Below are 17,800 nucleotides of genomic sequence, written 5' to 3'. Positions count from 1 at the left end.
GTGGAATGCTCTCATGGGTACTTTCTTTACTATGCAAAAAACAATTTCACCATTAGTCACTTGTGTCCATTAACTCTTGTCCTTTTACTTGACACCTCCAAGAAGAATCTGTATTTGTCATTTGTCCTGCTTGCAACCATATACTCCCGCTCCACCTTCTACATCTTTTTCCAGTTGATAGTGGTGGAAATGGCTGTCCATGAACAATCCTGTGCATATACAATTTGTATAGAAATCCTTCTGCATTTGTGCAAACAAAATAAAATATTTGGCTGCCATATAAATAATAATAAATTTAGGGAACAGGGATACTTATTCATGGCTCCTTTCTACTGCACTAGATATTCAGAGGCTGCAGTCAGAGATCGATATAAGGAATTTAGTTGAAAGAGTGAGAGACTTCCCAACTCATTGAACTTTCTAACTCCATCTCTCACCTGCAGGCCTCTAAGTATGCATGACTCAGAGCAGGAAGCTTGACAAGACTTTCTTCCACTTGGAAAGACACATTATACTCATGAATTATTTTCTTACCCTGTGCAAACCCAGCAATAGCAGAACTGAATTGCTGGTTATGGTACATGACTACAAGGGCACAGGCTAAAACATAAACATAATTTACAAAAGGTAGATGAGTAGCCAGTTCCCCACCCTGAACTTTCATTGACTTGCACAAACACGTCTGCTTAAAAATAGCTGCTGACGATAAAGGACCAACCAATATATTACAGATTTAAATAAGTAACTCTCTTCCTTTTCCCATCACTTTGCAGCTCCTTTTGTAACTGAAGAAGAAATCCCATAGCCATGTCTTTGAGCAATCCTTCACATCCCTGGCCAGAAGTAGAGCTAATGTATGTATTATGCATATATACAGAAGTTAGAGCACAGCTTTTATCTCCTTGTTATAGGCTGCATTAGAGAAACACGACTCAAACACTTTAGAATCCATCTCTAAATATCCATTAGTGTCTGGTTTATAATGTTTAAACTAGGATACATGGGGTAATTACTACTTGAAGAACTGCACAAGTCCTTATCTAAATTAAGTGTTTGAAGAACAGGGAAACATTATTTCAGAAACTGTGTTTACTCAGACATGTTTGCATACAGTGTTAGGAAAAAAAACCAAAAACAACAAGACAGTTTTCATAGCAGACATTAGTTATATGTACATTTTGCATGTTCATGAAATGTTAAGCAGAGAAAGATCCTAAGAGAGATTTCTGAGGATCAATAACAAAATCCCTTAGAGGATTTTCTTTTGATTTTTTCTGGATTCATTCCAAAAGAGCCTTTTTTTATTAAGAGTTGGAAAAAAAACCTGAGTTCAAATTAATCTTTAATTTCCTGCCATTTGACTTCAGACCTCTAAATTCTATAGACAATTCTGTTCTTCATTCTCACCCTTCACCTACCCACATCAGACAACTGCATAAGGTTTCTATGGGAATCCACCAACCCTTTTTATATTATAGCAGAGCTTTTTATTAGAGGTAAAGCATCTCCCTCAGATAATACAAAAAGGGGATGCAAACAAATGAAGCAACGAGAGTGGTACAACCACCACTAAGCCTTAGTCCAGCTTAATATTAGAAGTTCATTTTTGCTTACATATAGAGCGTGTTTTTGCAGACACACAAGTACATAAACAGGCATAAATATAATTATTCTCATGTTATTGAGCATACTATTCCCAAAAATCATTTACCTTAAGAACTTCTATCTCTACAAAGCTAAATCTGACAATGTTCTTCTAAATCTAATTCACTCAGTCTCAGCTAAATATCACCTAAACAGTACCTCTAGCTAAAAATAAAGAGGAATAAATAAGAAACCTACCGGGAGAAGAGTGTCACCCCCTCCACCTTTGTACATTTTGCCTGCTGAGCTCTCTTTGAGATTAGCTGCCTGTTCTGAAAATGATATCTCTAAATTGATGTCAGTGTCTGAAGATGGCATGTCTTCAAGCAGGCTCTTCTGTTCATCTGTTCCAAGACTGAACTTTGGACCTGAAAACACCATAAAAAAAGGCTAAAAATCAACAGCAGCACAACTGAGCACCACTCAGTGCATAAGTTTTAAACCAAGTAGAAATTAATGCTGTGCAAGCAATGGACATTCTGATTGCAAAGTCACTAATCCTGTATTTTTTATGTCAGTGGAAAATTTAGCTATTGACAAGTGTTCAACTTTTGTAGGTTTTCTTAAATAATTTTGCCAAGGAATGGGGTTTTCTCTACTATTTATCTATTATGAAAAGATAGAGCAATCCACCTTAAACAAACAGCAGACTCCCAGAATCTTGCAAAGCCAAAGAGCTTTGGCATCAGAAGTTTCTTGTCATCAATTTCTAGTCTAAAAGTCTGTAACATCCTGCAAACAAATCAGCAAATTTTTCAGCTGCTAAAATTTCAAAAGCAATAGAGAATATGTCCTCTGTGACCCAAAGCATTAACATCTGGAAATAACAGGGAGTACACAGACCTTATCTTTGTTCCATTATTCCTGTTCTCACCTCAGTCTGAAGAGTCTAGATTCCTCAAAACAGTTTTGACATGTTTCCATGATACAGAGAAGGACTAAGTACACAACAATGGCCTTACTTCTCTTTCTTTGTTCCTTAAAGGAATCAAACACTAGACAAATTTAGAATATTTTTTGTTAAAGGAATAAAGAATCAAAAAAGGGAGAGGACGCTCTGCTTTTAGAAAAAGAAGCTTCCCAATTTCACAGTAAATCAACCACTGTCTGAAGTTAAAATATATTGTGAAAGAAGCAAGAAAATAATACAGTAAAAACCAGTATTTACTAGAAAACATATAAGTCTAAGAAAGCTTTCAATCTCTCCATCATCCTTCTCATGATATCTATCCAAAAGGATATATCAGGGAATTGGTTTCTCTTGCAAGATTATTACAGAATCGCAGAATCATAGCAGGTTTCCATACTACAGAAGAGTAAAGTCACAGAATAAATAAGGTTTAAAAAGACATTTGAGATCATGGAGTCCAACCTATGACCAGACATCCCCATGTCAACGATGGCTCTAAATGGTGTGTCCAGTCTTTCTTTAAACACCTCCAGGGAATCCACAACAACCCTAGGCAGTCCATTCCAATATCTAATCAGCCTTTCTGTGAAGAACTTCTCCCTAATGTTCAACCTAAACCTCTCCCGGCTCAGCTTGAGGCTGTGTCCTCTTGTCCTGCTGCTGCCTGGAGAAAGACCAACCCCCACCTGGCTACAGCCTCCTGTCAGGCAGTTGTAGAGAGGGGTAAGAGTCTCCTGAGCCTCCTTTTCTCTAGGCTAAACACCCCCAGCTCCCTCATCCTCTCCTCATAAGACTTGTGCTACAGACCCTTCACCAGGTCTGTTACCCTCCTCTGGCCATGCTCCAGACCGTCAGTGTTCTTCCTGCATTGAGAGGTTCAGAACTGGACACAGAACTTGAGGTGTAGCCTCTCCAGTGCTGAGTACAGAGGAAGAATCACTTCCCTAGTCCTGGGACCATGATTCTGCCACTGGCTCCTACTCACACGAGACTGTTCAAAGCTAATATACCACAAGTGTAGGAAAAGTGGACAGAAACGGACATGAGTTCTGAAGGAGAACCACGAGCAATGCATATGTTTTGGTGTAAGACTGTTGTGCAACATAATAAACTAATTTTCTACACTGTTGTGAGGAATTTTTGTATGGCCTAGAGTAACTACCTTAAGCCAAGACAAAAAAAAGTTCCCAGAAAAAAGTTACAGGTACAGCAAAAGCTGATTCTGAAGCAGGGGAAAGCCTGCAGAGAGGCTGATTAAGAGGAGCCAAGGAAGTGCTGATCTACACCCATGGTATCAGTGGTCTGTAATAGAACTGAGCTGCAAGCACACAATCCAAACAACATATGAAGCAGGAAGTTAAAAAAAAATTACAGCAACTCGACAATTTTTCTAAGTTATATCTACATCTTATTTAAAAACACAAAACTATTCTCTGACACTATTTAGATGAAGTCCTGAAAAGAACCTCAGTCAGCCAGGGCAAGACTCAGGGGACCTGACAGGCAAATGGCTGAAACCACCACAGCCACTTTCTGGTAAGGCACCATGCTTTACACAACCATTCCCACATCAAAGTACTTACCTAAGCTGAGACACTTTCAGGGAGAGGTGGATTTGAGTTAATACTTTGACACTACTTACAACTAAGCAATGCTGTGAGAAGTAGAACATTTTCATGTTCTGTCAGTTGTGTGTTACTCATCACTTGTTTTTTCCAGAGTGGCTTCTGCTCACTTTCCACAAACCTCAAAATGCCTAGGGCATACGCTAAAGTTTAAGCTGATCTTGAAACTAGAGCTGCTCCTTTTGGTAAAGAGATATCTAAGTCCTCAGGAAGCAAACACATCCAAGGTCAAATTCATCCCTGACTCTGATCCTTGGCATCCTTGCGTATATCTGTATATATCATGTAAACCCTTCAATGCATCCATACTGAATGAAAAGAGTTTCCTGTCCCCCCAAAACTTTTGTCATGCTAATGTGGCCTATACCTGACCTACATACTTCCCACCAGCCTAGGAGAGATCTGATGTTAACAAACAAAAAGCAGTAGCTCCTATTTCAGTCCTCTGGTCATACAAAGGTGTCATGTAAAGCAGATGTCTCAGTAATGCTCTGCACATTTTAAAGCTCTAGAAGTGTTGCTGTTGTGGGGAGTCTTTTCTTGGTTGTATAGCCTTGCTGCCATTGTTGTACATTCCTGAGCTAGTAAGCAGCTGTAAGAGGAAGCAGCCTTGGTGCTCTGCCAACCTGTCAACCACATGCTATATTTAATGAGAGAAATGCAAATGTGATACAGAAAAATGCAAATATTGTCTATGAGGATGTGGAAACCATATTTTACATTAATTCTGTACCCTTCCCTTAGTTCACAGAGCTATTTAAAGATTACATAAACTTATGGGAATTCTTCAGGAATAAAACTAGGAAACATTGCAAGTATCAACTGTGCTACATCCCAGTTTTGCAAGGGACTCTTGAGTATACAACAACGGAGCTAAGCTGACAGATCTTAATTTATGACTTAATTTTTTCTTTGACTGACAAAGCATTTCTCTAAAATGCTAGTTCATAGATGGTTATAAATTAAAAATAAAAAATCTTGTAATCATTTCACTGACAGCATTACTTTGGCTATAGGATCCTCATTTATCATGTATAATGAAAAGCAAAACCAAACTCTTTAATTAAAAAACACCAGATTACAGTTTTTCTCCCTATCAAGAAGCAAACATTACTGCTCTTTACCCTCATATTACACACAGTACACACAATTTGTTCATCCATTCTCTAGATTATGTTTTGAATCTGCTCTTATACAGATATTTTATCTGTTATTCTTCCCCTGTAGCAAATTCTAAGTTCAGAAAAATAACCACAGTCATAGTAAACTGACTTTTGCTACTCCCCTACTTAAGCTAGTAGGTATTTAGCTTTTCATATGTTTTATTATTTCCTATTTATTTCTTGAGTGGTCTTAACTAACACAGTTATTTACTCTTTTCACAGGATTCCAAAGAAAATTACTTCTTTTCTTTTGTATCTATTGAACATATTCCTAGCTTTGCAGGCCTTTAGTGAGTGTCATGGATTGTTAAAATGATAATACCTTTTTAGAGCTTAGTAAATTACTCTGAATTTTCTTTTTGTTTCCGGTAGACACACTTCATACCTACATGAAACAAAGGCACTATATTATTTAGTCAAGAAAAAAGGTGTGTTGGACTGGTTAGAAAGGAGAAATGGGAACGGGTTCACATAGCCCAAGCATGCTCTAAAGGCAAACTACTAACAACTTCAGTCTGGCAGAAGCACTTGGGAATGCATTCAAATATCCCATTAGGAACAGTTATCACCTCTGCAGTATGGCCAAAAAGAGTTTTTTACTATAACAATTTAAAAATGTCTCAATTTAGGCTTTTTGTCCTTAATGTCTAAGATGACGTTCATATTTTTTCAGGTAAAACTGGGACTACTTCTCTGTCAAACAGGGTTTCCATTTTAAAATAATGCCCTTGGATTTGGATTTCATAAATATTTAGTACCTCTGAAATATCAGGCACTGTTTACTTTTTGCCTTAAATTCATTCACTGTTTGCTTAACACTAATGTACTTATTCTGGAAGAAAGATCATAGCACAGCATTGAACCAGATGCATGCTTTTAACACCACCAAGCTTGCATGGTTTGACTGCAGATGGAACTGAGTTTTTTTTCCTGCTCCAATCTCAGGAGCAGAGCCCACTGTAGCACGTTGACTAGAGCAGGAGTATTATCAGGATGTGAGCAGGCTGCATTTGCCATCCACATCACCATCTGTGCTGAGGAGAGCTAGCATATGGGATTTGCGTTTCAGAACTTCCCATTTTTGAAGAGTTCATCAGGGCCACGGGGAAAGAAAGAACCAGATGTGATAAAAACTCTGTAATAATTGCTTGGTAATTTTCCAGCTCTGAATCCTACAGTGAAGTTTATTGACACAAGCACCAGGCATCTCTTCCTTCCCTTGTGCTGAACCAGCAGTCTGGCAGTCCTCCCAATTTTTTTACTGTTCTTATTGGAGTGAGGTTTGCTGAGAGGGTGGGAAGGAAATACACACTTCTGGAAACACACAGATTCAGTGTTATTCAGGGCTGGTTTATAGTCATGTCTCCCACTTCAACTGCCATGCACATTCTGTATTGTCCATTGCTGTCTTCCAAGTCTAATTATAAAGTAACAATTTTTCCAAAATACTACTGGTCGGTATTCTACAACTGAAGCAGAACTTTATTTGGTGGCTTAATTACAGCTAACTAACTTGAAATAGGTAACTTGACCTGCCTGCTCAGTGTGGGTATAGGGTTCAACGTAACATCTATGTGCTATCCAGTCCTCCAGAAGAAGTAAAAACCCCAATATATAAACAAAGCAGAAAAACACTGCAGCATCTTAAAACTTAAATAATCTGATTTCTACAAGGGTAGGTAGGGTGATACAACAGATACAGTGCAACCCTTACTTTGAAGAAACCCAACATGGCAGGACAGTTATCCTTTTACTATTGGACCTGAAGAAGAGCAGAAAGCTCTGTCAAAGTCTTTCATCAGAAATCATACTCTCAAAACACAAACTGACAGCTAAGGAACTTCTGTGATGTACTATCCTATAGTGAGAGGAAAGGGTCTTCCATGGATACTGCACCTCTCTTTTGTGAGAACATGCCACTGAACACAACCTAGGCACACATTTCCATTTTCCTTGAAAAGGTAAACAACCTTTTTTCTTTAATCCCTGTTTTTCCCTTAAGCTACAGGTATATAGCCAGTTCTCACAATTTTTTAGATGCTTGAGTCCAGCCGGTTCTCTTTTTTTATTATTGCTTATAGTCCATGTGGTTTTATTCTTTTGTATGCACTGATGAGTTTATGCATAGACCTTCAATTCCCGTACTGTACAGCAGAGACAGACCAGAAGCGATAAATTAAGCATCAGAAAAAACCTGAGCATAAGCTACAAGAGAAGATTTCTCTCAGACAGCTTGATCCCTGATAATAAACAGGGTTTCTCAGGTGGCTCAAAGGATATGACCTACAGGCACACTTCAAATTTTACACACCAACAATTCAGTCCAGAACAGATTACTCATTATAATTTTATTTTGCTGAAAAGTTACTTAAAATACGTACTGTCCTGTGTAGTTGAACACCTACCAACCAAAAGAAAAACAAATAAAATAGAGAGAAATTTGACATTACCTTTTGTTCCATCATGTGTTTCATTTTTGTTTTCACTTGTTCTCACAGTTGAAGGTTCACTTCCATCACAGACCTAAGAAAGGAACAATAAATATGCACGGCTATAAAAATCTAGTGCATGGTTGTAGAAACTCTTTTGACTCTGTGTGGGATTAAAACACACACTTCTGCAACTCAGGGGTATGCAAAAACACATCTCTGTGTTTCAACAGAAAACCCCTTGCCAAAGTCTAAGGGGATCTGAAACCTAGGTAATTAAAAGAAGTAATTAGTCAATTCCTCTTCTTCCTAGAAGGCTATGTGGGTAAATGACTATTTTCCAGAGTGCCAAGAATAAGAAAATGCAGTCTGACCTGGAGCTGTAGTTTGCACTAGAAAGGATATGGAATGGGAATCTGGAGGAGATGTTTTGACTGACTTAGACCAAGTTCCTTTCTCTTGAAAAAGCTTAAATGGTTCCTCCCCTAGCGAGCAATCCCATTCCTTTTGCAGGGAAGCCTGACATTATCTGTGTTTACAGCTTAGATTTCCAACAACAAAATCAGGACACTTTGAAGAGATGAAGAATGGGAAAGAATTAGAACCATCCTCTCCTTTCTGTAACACTGCCCTACCCAGTCTCAAGATCTGGCATTTTGTGAATTGGATGACACCAACTATTGACAAAATATTTCAGAACATGTAGAAAATCTATGTCCATATAAATGGGTATATGTAGACTCATATACATTTTTACACACATACAATTTTTACTTTTTTGCAACACAAATTAACAATGAATATTTAGCACACTGTGTTTCTACTTGTATTTTACTTAATCAATTTATAACTCCATTCTTACTGAAAAGACAAATGCAAGTTTTAAAGATTTATCCAACTGGCACAATCTGTATTTTCACCTATTTTTTTTTTTTTTTTTTTTTTAAATCGGGTATCTTGAGAGGAGGAAGAAGTTACCATGATTGCTGAGAAAATTATGTCTGTTCACAAAGCAGCAGAAGCAGAATGGGAAGCTGTCAAGGTACCAAAAGCCTAGCTTTTCTTTGGGAATATAGCAGGAAATTCAGGAGAAATATTAACACAATTGTTGTGTTGATGCAAAACATCAACACTATTGTTTCACCTTTCCTCCTGCTTTCCTCCAGATGAAGGGAGACTACAGGATTTTAAGAGGCTATTATTATACTGGAATGACTTCATACAGCTGCAGGTGGCTTCAGTCCTCTTTTGTTACATAAAAAGCTTTCTAATGATGGGTGAGTAACAAAGCAGTGAGACAAGTTACCTAGGGAGGTAGCGGAAGCTACTTCCCACAGCCTTTTGGTGACAAATTTGGTGAATAACCAGAAGCAATGATTTCTGAACAATTATCTTGCTTTGGAGAAAGGAATGAAGTACAAGTTTGAGGACCTATACTTGCATTACTTTGTTTCTGTCAAGGAGACAAGTTTAGAAGGATTTTTCCCCCAGCAATATTTCCATATTTAATAAACAACCATTTGTTTTATACATCTTAAATACCTAAAATAATTTGTCTTGTCAATAGAGTCTTCAGTATCAAAACATGTAGTTTAAGAGAAGAAAAATCTATTGAACACTGTGACGTAGGATTTTCAAACATTAGAGTATGTAGCTTACTGTAGTCCTTACTTACATAGGAACATTAATATTTCTTGTGCTTTACTGAAATAAAAGAAAAAAAAGATAAATTATACTGCTTTAAGCTACATGATATTTTACCTAAATTGCTCTGCTATTAGATCTTATAATTTTTAGACAGAGTCAATTACAAATCAGATCCCAGGGAGCCTTTATGGAGTTAATATCTCTTTTGCAACCACAGGCAAAGCAGAACAGTGAAAAGGAAGTTGTGCCTCCAGAGCACACCACTTCCCCCACTACACTTCAACTGAATTTAGAAGGAGTTGCTGAAGGAGAGGAAGCTGTTGAGGGAAGGAGGAAATTAAATCCCATCAAAATTCACCGTGCTTTCCATCATCACAACCACTGCACTGAAAGGCAGTGTCAGCAGTGAGAACAAGGGACAGAGTTGAGGTCAGATAACCCAGTCATGCCATAAGGTCTCATGGCTGAAGATCTCAGTGCTCTGAGGGAGCAGAGAAGACACACATCCCTCTCCATGGAAAAGGAATTCTAATCAGAGTCTCCATTTCCCTCCTTCCCCTTTCCTGTATATGGGAAAGGAATTGTCTTCAATATCCCATGACAGGAAACTGGGACCCTTCGGGGCCTGTCAGAGTAACTTCCCATACACAGTTTAACACACACATAGCCCTGGAAGTTAGTAGGGGTTTACACCCCAAGCTGATAGGCATAAAAACCTAGCCAAAACCAAGAAGGTTATGCTAATGCCCCATTTTCCCCCTTTTTTGTAAATAAACAAACAAAAGCACCAGTAAGTAAGAGGTAACCATTCAAAGGTAGGCTTGTGGTAGCACTTTGGGTGATTGTTGTGATGAGTTTCACATCCATGTGAAAAATAATTCTAATTAAAATGAGCAGTTGTTTTATTCATCACCTTTAAGTAAGATGAGGCCAATATACTTCTTTAGAAATACTAAAATTGCTTAATGTGATGTTGAATCTGGACAAACACCATCCCTGAAAATTCAGTGAAAAATTCCCTCGGAAATCAGTGAACTTGGGCACAAATTTTTTGGAAATATCCCTTTCATGTGCCACTCTGCTCTTCCCCCATCCGTACGTGTCCCTCTCTTATCTCTGCCAGAATCAAACAAAACAACCGACAGGAACTCACTTTTCCCTTTGAGTCATTTTGTAGCCTGAAGATATCTCTGACATCAGGAATCTGGTGCTGTTTGTTTCTCTTCCTCATGGTTTGTGTGACAGTCTCTACTCGCTTTTCCACTGCCGCTTTCTGGGTTCGGGTCAGGGTGGATAAAAACACCATGCTTTCCAGGGAGTCGCCTGAGCTCTCTCCAAACAGATTCGACAAACCTGCCTCCTTCAGCCATTCTTCTTCCAGTTCTCCCTCTGAGCAATTTGAAGAGAAAAAAGCAGAAACATTGGCTTTCTAGTACTGCCAAGCACATTGGATTTTAATGACATGGCACAGTTAATATAAGTCACAGAAAAGTACCAAGGGGATATACAATTAAGAATTACTTACACTCTCATGACTCAGAAAAAAGCTATTGTTTCTAAGGAGTCTCAAAAGGTTTGATATAGGATATCAAAGCTTTTAAAGTAGTTAATCCAATACAGATTGCTATGTGGAAATCTTTATAATAATCTACAGCACTTCCATTAAAATCATATACCATTTTATAAATGTACCTGAATAAAAATGTGTATGGGGAAGCCTGAAAACCAGATCAGTGCTGCTCCACTGATTTTTAGTTCAATGCTCACTCTTTTTAGCTCTCTTACTGACATGGTTCTGCCCACTTTTCTTGATACATTAATTCTACAACCTTCCACTAGCTCAATTTAACGAAGGACATACCAGCCTACATGAACCAGATTAATGCTATTTTTTCATCAATTCTTATGACATGATCTCCAGCCTGCTGACAGCCCACAGAACAATTTTTGCTTTAGTCTTAGAGCTGATAAGGTATCCTTTATTGACAGATCACTGCACATGAAAGAAAAGAAAGCTATTAAATATTGTCACCAATGGCAAAACTTCTGCTTCTGAAATCTGTATCACCCTAATGATATTTTCTATAAACACTAAGTTCTGTCTCTGTAGCAGTTGAGGTTGTGCTGAATGCCAACAATTCTCTCAAATGTTCAAGCAATATTTCCATTTATCAGATACCTAAAAATACTCCAAAGCTGGCATGTCAACTTCACTATTGCTTTTTTTATTTTACCATTGTGCCTAGAGCACATCCAAGTGGGTACCTTAATATTAACAGCATCCAGAAAACAAACACCAAAATTTAAGTATGAATTTTGCTACGGCTGTGCAGCCACATCCTGAGCCTCTGACAAAACTCTCAGGTTTTGTTATCAGGGCTGGAAAGAAGGGCTACACCCTTCTCTCCCCTGTCCTGCCTTTGCCTGGCTGAATATCAGGCAGGTCCATCAGCCAGCTGCAGCATCCCACATGTTCAGGAATCCTCGTGCCCAAGAGAGGGGCTGCACATTAGGCAAGGTGTGGGGCACAGCAACACGTGCTGGATCTGATAACTCAGCTGTGCTGACTCACTCGGGCTTCAGGCCAGAGTCAGCTGCAGTAACCAGGGGGAAGAAGGCTACATATAAACCCAGTGGAAATGGTGGGGCTGGGGGTGCAAAGCCTAAAGGCACAGCCGCACCAATGAGCTGCAGTAAGAGAAGAGGCTTGTGTACTGCACAACAGTGGGCTCTGCTGCTCTGGACAAAGCCCCATGACTCCATCAGAAAACCCCCCAGCTTGCCAGTCACAAGAGTTGGGAGCCTTGCTGCTTTCTCCAGGGACCTCGTTGTTATGCTCTTCAGAGCAATGACTTTTCAAAGTGCTGAGGGAGGCAGAAGAGCAATTCCCTTTGAAAGCTCATGGAGCACATTCTTCTCACTCATATGGAGGCCATTCCATAATGCAAAATTGATAGTTTTAATTTACTGAGACTGTGGGTCTCTAAGAATGGGAGAGAGGCAGCTATTGCATTGTTAAAAAATAATTTTTGAGCGAAAATTGAAATTAAGGACATTACTCCTCTTTTATGTAAGAGGACACGAAAACAAAACGAAACAAAACAAAAAAAAAAAAATTGCCCAGCCTCTAAGACTATGCCCCAAGGAGTGGCCCATAATTCATGCTTCTGAGAAACACAAATAGTACAAGTGAACAATCACAACAGTTACAAGCATAGAAAGTTACTCACTAAACTTAAATCGGTTAATCATTGGCTTGTCTTCTAAAGCGTGAGGTTTCTATCCACAATAGCTACAATAATGAACAACATACACAGAGAGTGAAAGAGTAAGTTAGTTCAACAGTAAACTGCAAAGAGCTCAGTTGTGATTTGCAAGCACAGGCACCTTTGTGATATTCTGCAAGTACCATTCAAAGAAAAATCAACCTTTTACTTGTCTCTAATAAAACTGCCTTTAAGAGCACTGCCTGTTTCTGGTGATATGCATCAGAGGCAACAGAATTTTCAAAGCAGATGTTCAGGAAAGTGACCTCCTTTTTTGATCTGCATTAGGTAGGTGCCATGTCTTGAAATAAGACTTGAAGAAAAACCCTTAAATCAGCAAACTGATGAACATTGACAGAACAGATTTCATTACCATCTGGCTCTTTTACTACAAGTGCTACTCGTTCCTCGTTATTATTTCCTCTGGTTTCCTGGATGTTTTCAAGTTCTTTCCAGTAGTCATCCATAGACAGTTCATCCAAGGAGTCCTGGGATCCTGAGCGGTCAAATGATGCTCCATCAGGAATCTTCTTGGAATGGTCATGGTTCATTGTATACTGTCCAGACCGACGGCTATAAACATAAATCAAAAAGAATTTTTTGGTTAATATCTTAAGATACAGAATGTATTAATGTGCATGAAGACACCATGAATTGTGTCAAAGTATCAAAGCAAACCACTGGCAACAAGTAAACCAAGATATTACACATTAGTTTTAGTATCTAAAATGTATTTTTAATTTAATATTTCTGCTCTAGGTATCTCCCAATCTGGAACAGCATAGGAGTCAGTCTTAAAAAGGAAAAAATGAATCCAAAGTCTAGTAATCCTCATTACATATACCTTCAATTCAACTCTCAAGAGTCAGGTCCACAAAATTCATGGCACATGTCTTCCCAGAATCATCACTTAAAGAATTTTTCAAATTCTTTAATTTGCCTTTCTGCCTGAGTAAATTCTTACAGCTTGACAGTACAATTACTGTTTCCCTTTGCTATTCTGCTTTTATTTTTTATTAATATTTACTCTGGTATCTATGACCTTAATTACAGCTGGTCATCACTGACCAGCAGTAATTCTAACTGCAGTAGAATTACTGCAGTTACACTTTGTGAAGTAAACTGGCAAGTCCAAATGTTTAATAAAGACCACAGAAACTATTTGTTTCTATCTTGCCACCTCTTTGACTGAATGCTTACCATTTTTATAGTTTGATGTCAGTGGTTTTTGGTTCACCTTGCCAAACATATAATGCTAAAGCTTCCAAAAGGATCTTTCATCTTAAGTAAAGCAACTACAAAAAAGAAACCAACAAGCAGAAACCTCTAGGTGTCATTTTGACCTATTAAGTCACTGGCAAAAATGGCCACTGACCTAGTAAAGAATTCAGCTTAAAAAGGTGACAGGTTTTAATGATGTCATTGAAGTTATATATCACCCTTCCAGTTAAATATACTAAATTAAAAGATACAAACTGATTCAGATTATCAGTTGATTACATGAGTAGTAGCTGATTTAACTTCAGAGTTATCCCTACTTTTTGTAGAGGTAAGACTGGACATTGATGATTTTCCATAATATTTTTCTAAACTACTGCTGTAACAATATTGTACTAAGAAATAGCAATTTCTTTGTATTTCAGGAAGAGCCTCAAAGTACTGTATGAATCTGTCTCCTCATTCTAAAAAAGAAGACACAGTTTGGGGTTAAGTAATAAATACGACTCATTCTTGGAGAAAAAAACATATCAAAGACCGAGCATTGTGGATTTATCACAATGTAAACACAGTAAATTAAATCCTACCTTCCTATCTAGCTGACTTGGCAAGTTTATATAGTATTAAAATGAAAGTCTCTCATCCTTACATTTTATCTCAGGACAACTGACGCTCGTCAGCTGCCTCTAGGTAAAACAGCTATGCCTTTCTCTCTGAAGATAAGCTCCTTGTGTGTCCAAGTCACAAATCCTTTCACACCAGACATGCTTGATTATTTGATGAGAAATACTAACCATATGGACTTTGCCTTTAAAAGTAAAGAGCCTTATAGAAGGAGTCTGAGTTTCTACACACCCTGTCTCTCTGATCCAAGTGTAAGTTAATAAATGACAATTAATCACTGAGCTAATGTGCACCTCAACACCACTGCTTAACCTGCCCTTACTTGAAAGCTCAGGGGAAAAAAATTCAAAAACATTAAGGACTGATCAGATTTTGCATCAATGGCAATAACACCATCATGCTCGTAGTGCACATTACCCAGTAAATACAACTTCTCTGTGTAGCTACTCAGTTCCTAAACTTCCTCTCACAGGCGTGTCCCATGTGTGATCTGTGCTGCTTGCAAACTCAGCACTTATTATTGCAGAAAGATGTTCATGGAGTCACAGTAAGTGTCCCCATCAGGCAGCTGGGGTGCTGAGTGTGATCAAAGCAGTACAGACATCCCAGCCCTTGACCAGCCTTCCCTCCTCCTTCAGCTGGAGGTGCTCAGAGCAGACTGGGTCTCTCTCAGAAATACACTCTGGACACATGAACTGCTGCCTGAAGGAGGTCAAATTTCAGCTTATCGTCACTCAGTTTAACCCTGTGGAGCTGCTCAGCAGCTCTTGGGTGGCCTTTTACCTTTGGAACAACCTGCTCTCACTGATCCACCTCAGCTGAAATCTAACCACCACCACACACCATGAAAACAAGCTAACAGACTAATACATTACAAGCATGCACTTTGAGGAGCCCTGTCAGGCTGGGGTGGGATAGGTTCCAACATGCTGTGGCTCTGTGCCACACTGACAGGGCAGAGCTACTCCAATCCTTCTATAAAAGCCAGGCTTGTTACCTTCTCCAGACTAAATTCTGTCTCTGAGAAGAGAAGCCTGTGTCCTGAAATGCAGAGCTGACACTAAGCACAGAGCACTCAAGGCCATTTTCAGGGTCCTATGAACATTTGCTGTACATCACAAACACTCCATTAACTCTCAGACAGCATCCTGCCCTTCAGGCTCTGGTCACAGGGCTGCTTTGCTCCACCAAATATAAGTAGCTTTTCTTGCAAGGCTCTTCCTGGCCTGACCTTTCCACCCCTCACCAACAAACCAATACAGTAACTTCTAATTTTGAACAGCAGTACTGCCATGCCTTCTTGTGAAAGCCTTCTGAGACAGTTCAACATCAGTGACCAGGGGATCCTGATGAGAAATAGTCACACAAAAACCTCACCACTCTGCTGTGAACTTGGACTCTCTCCTCCACTATCTGTGTTGCTCTAGGCCCGTTCTCAGCTGCCCAGCTCAACCCCAGCTCCAGCAATGCTTGAGCTCCTCAAGAATCAAGTTCTACGCCACTCCCACTCCACTCACTGATTCCTTGTCTTACCTCATCAGACTCAATCAACTCCCTATCCCCAGTACCTGCTCAGACTGCAAACCTTTTCAAAGCCATCTACATTTGTTCATAGCCACAATTACATTTCTGTGGGTTAGGACAGAGAGATCAGGTTCAGAGAGAACAACTGCTAAAGCTCCAGCTGACAGAGCTGGATCAGATCCTTTTTTAACTTCACTTGGTTTAGAGTTTCTTGCCTTGCATACTGCACCAGAGAAAGATATTGGTGAAGCAGTATTTGGTGCATAATCTGCACAGCAATGGCTTCAGGCATCTTCATCTCTGTCTCTCGTATGAACCTTCCCCTGGGTACAAAAAGGCACAAACAGGACCTTTTGAAGATAATGATGACAGTCTTCATACCACAGGCTTGGTGTAGATGAGAAAAAAAAAATTAAAAAAAAAATTCAAAGCATATGGGAAAATAGGCTGCCAATTAATATTTTTATTTTTAGATATCTGTTGACAAGAACGAGAATATGGGTTTTCTGCTGTGACCTTCCACAAAATTCAACCCTTCTCCAAACTTATCCTCAGTAAGCATTTGTTGTATATTCCACAATAGCAATGCAGAGGTGGAAATGTTAAGACCAAGAAGAACAGAGAGAAGGGGAAAAGTAATCAGTCTTAGTAATAATATAAGGAATCTGAGCTGAGAGATCTTTTTAAATATACTTAATGCCACATTTATAGACTCATTAAAAATTATTTTAGAAGTATTTCAAATGCCCCATGTTACAAACTTTGAAATCTTGTAGAAAACTGATTTACAAAAAACTATCAGTAGGAAATAAATATGAAAAAAAAAAAAGCTATTACTGCAGTTGCAGAAAATAGGTTACTTCTCTAGTAACTTCTCATTGTTGTTTTCAGGTGTCCAGTTTATGTACTTAAATTTTGAAAAATGCAGCTGTTTTTCACAAGGATCTTAAAGGAGATCTCTTTTTTTCTCCTAGAAAATGTAAGGTACTGCTAACACACAGTCACTTGAAGCAATTTTCAGGCATTTCAGATTACTAAATAGCAAGCTTACTCACCAACAGTTTCATCATCCCCAGAAAACCCATATTTTTATTAAGGTCTCAACTAACAACACACTCAAACTCCATTAAAATCTTATTAACATCTATTTCCACTTGCAAAATAGTTCACTCTTCAAATAGCTTTACAGGGAGTAGTGCAATTCTCTCATTTCCAGATGGCACAGTCAGCTCTGACCTCTGATACTCAGACACTGACCTTTGCAGCTGATGAGATTTTTGCCTGCTTATCTCAGTACAAAACAGAGCCCCCAAGCATAAAACTCATTCTTAAATATAGTTATTGCAGTGTTTTACCAGATTTAATATTCTTGACCCAGCACCAGAGATACTTTTTTTTTATTGGAAACATCAAGGATGCAAGACAAAGCACTCCAAGTCTTCCAGAAGGAAGCCATTAAAAACAATTCCTGTAATGAACACCATTCATTACATTTACAAGGGAAAAAATAGATTTGGATTACTTTACTAAGTACTGATGTGCTTCATGTTGTGGCAAGTTAAAGGAGAAGAACTGTGTGCAAATTGATGCCCGTATAACTTAGACCAAAGTTACAAGGTGCTTATATGGTTTGAGTTATAAGATTTCAATATAACCTAATATATCTATATAACCTAATATCAATATACCCTAAATCATGACTTTTTAGATATCTATATAACCTGATACCTATATAACCTGATATAAATAA

At 38.6% G+C, this 17,800-nt stretch overlaps 1 protein-coding gene across 4 annotated transcripts in view; it reads right to left on the bottom strand.

The window, feature by feature from the left end:
• ARHGAP18 (Rho GTPase activating protein 18) overlaps positions 1–17,800 on the bottom strand; it is a 92,007-nt gene that overhangs the window by 25,319 nt on the left and 48,888 nt on the right. For 2 of the 4 annotated variants that reach the window (XM_077782212.1, XM_031504375.2), the window contains exons 2-5: positions 13,058–13,257; positions 10,572–10,807; positions 7,793–7,865; positions 1,843–2,012 (exon numbers count right to left, since the gene is read on the bottom strand). In XM_077782212.1, the coding sequence (XP_077638338.1) occupies positions 1,843–2,012; positions 7,793–7,865; positions 10,572–10,807; positions 13,058–13,257 (679 nt within the window). Of the gene's footprint in view, positions 1–1,842; positions 2,013–7,792; positions 7,866–10,571; positions 10,808–12,648; positions 12,711–13,057; positions 13,258–14,607; positions 14,715–17,800 lie in introns of those variants that run through there. The other 2 variants (XM_077782213.1, XM_021547115.3) reach the window with 2 other exon arrangements.

The sequence above is a fragment of the Lonchura striata genome, chromosome 3, assembly GCF_046129695.1.
Source record: "Lonchura striata isolate bLonStr1 chromosome 3, bLonStr1.mat, whole genome shotgun sequence".
Lineage (NCBI taxonomy): Eukaryota > Metazoa > Chordata > Aves > Passeriformes > Estrildidae > Lonchura > Lonchura striata.
Note: the sequence above shows the minus strand (reverse complement) of the source record. Positions and strands in the feature narration are given on the sequence as shown.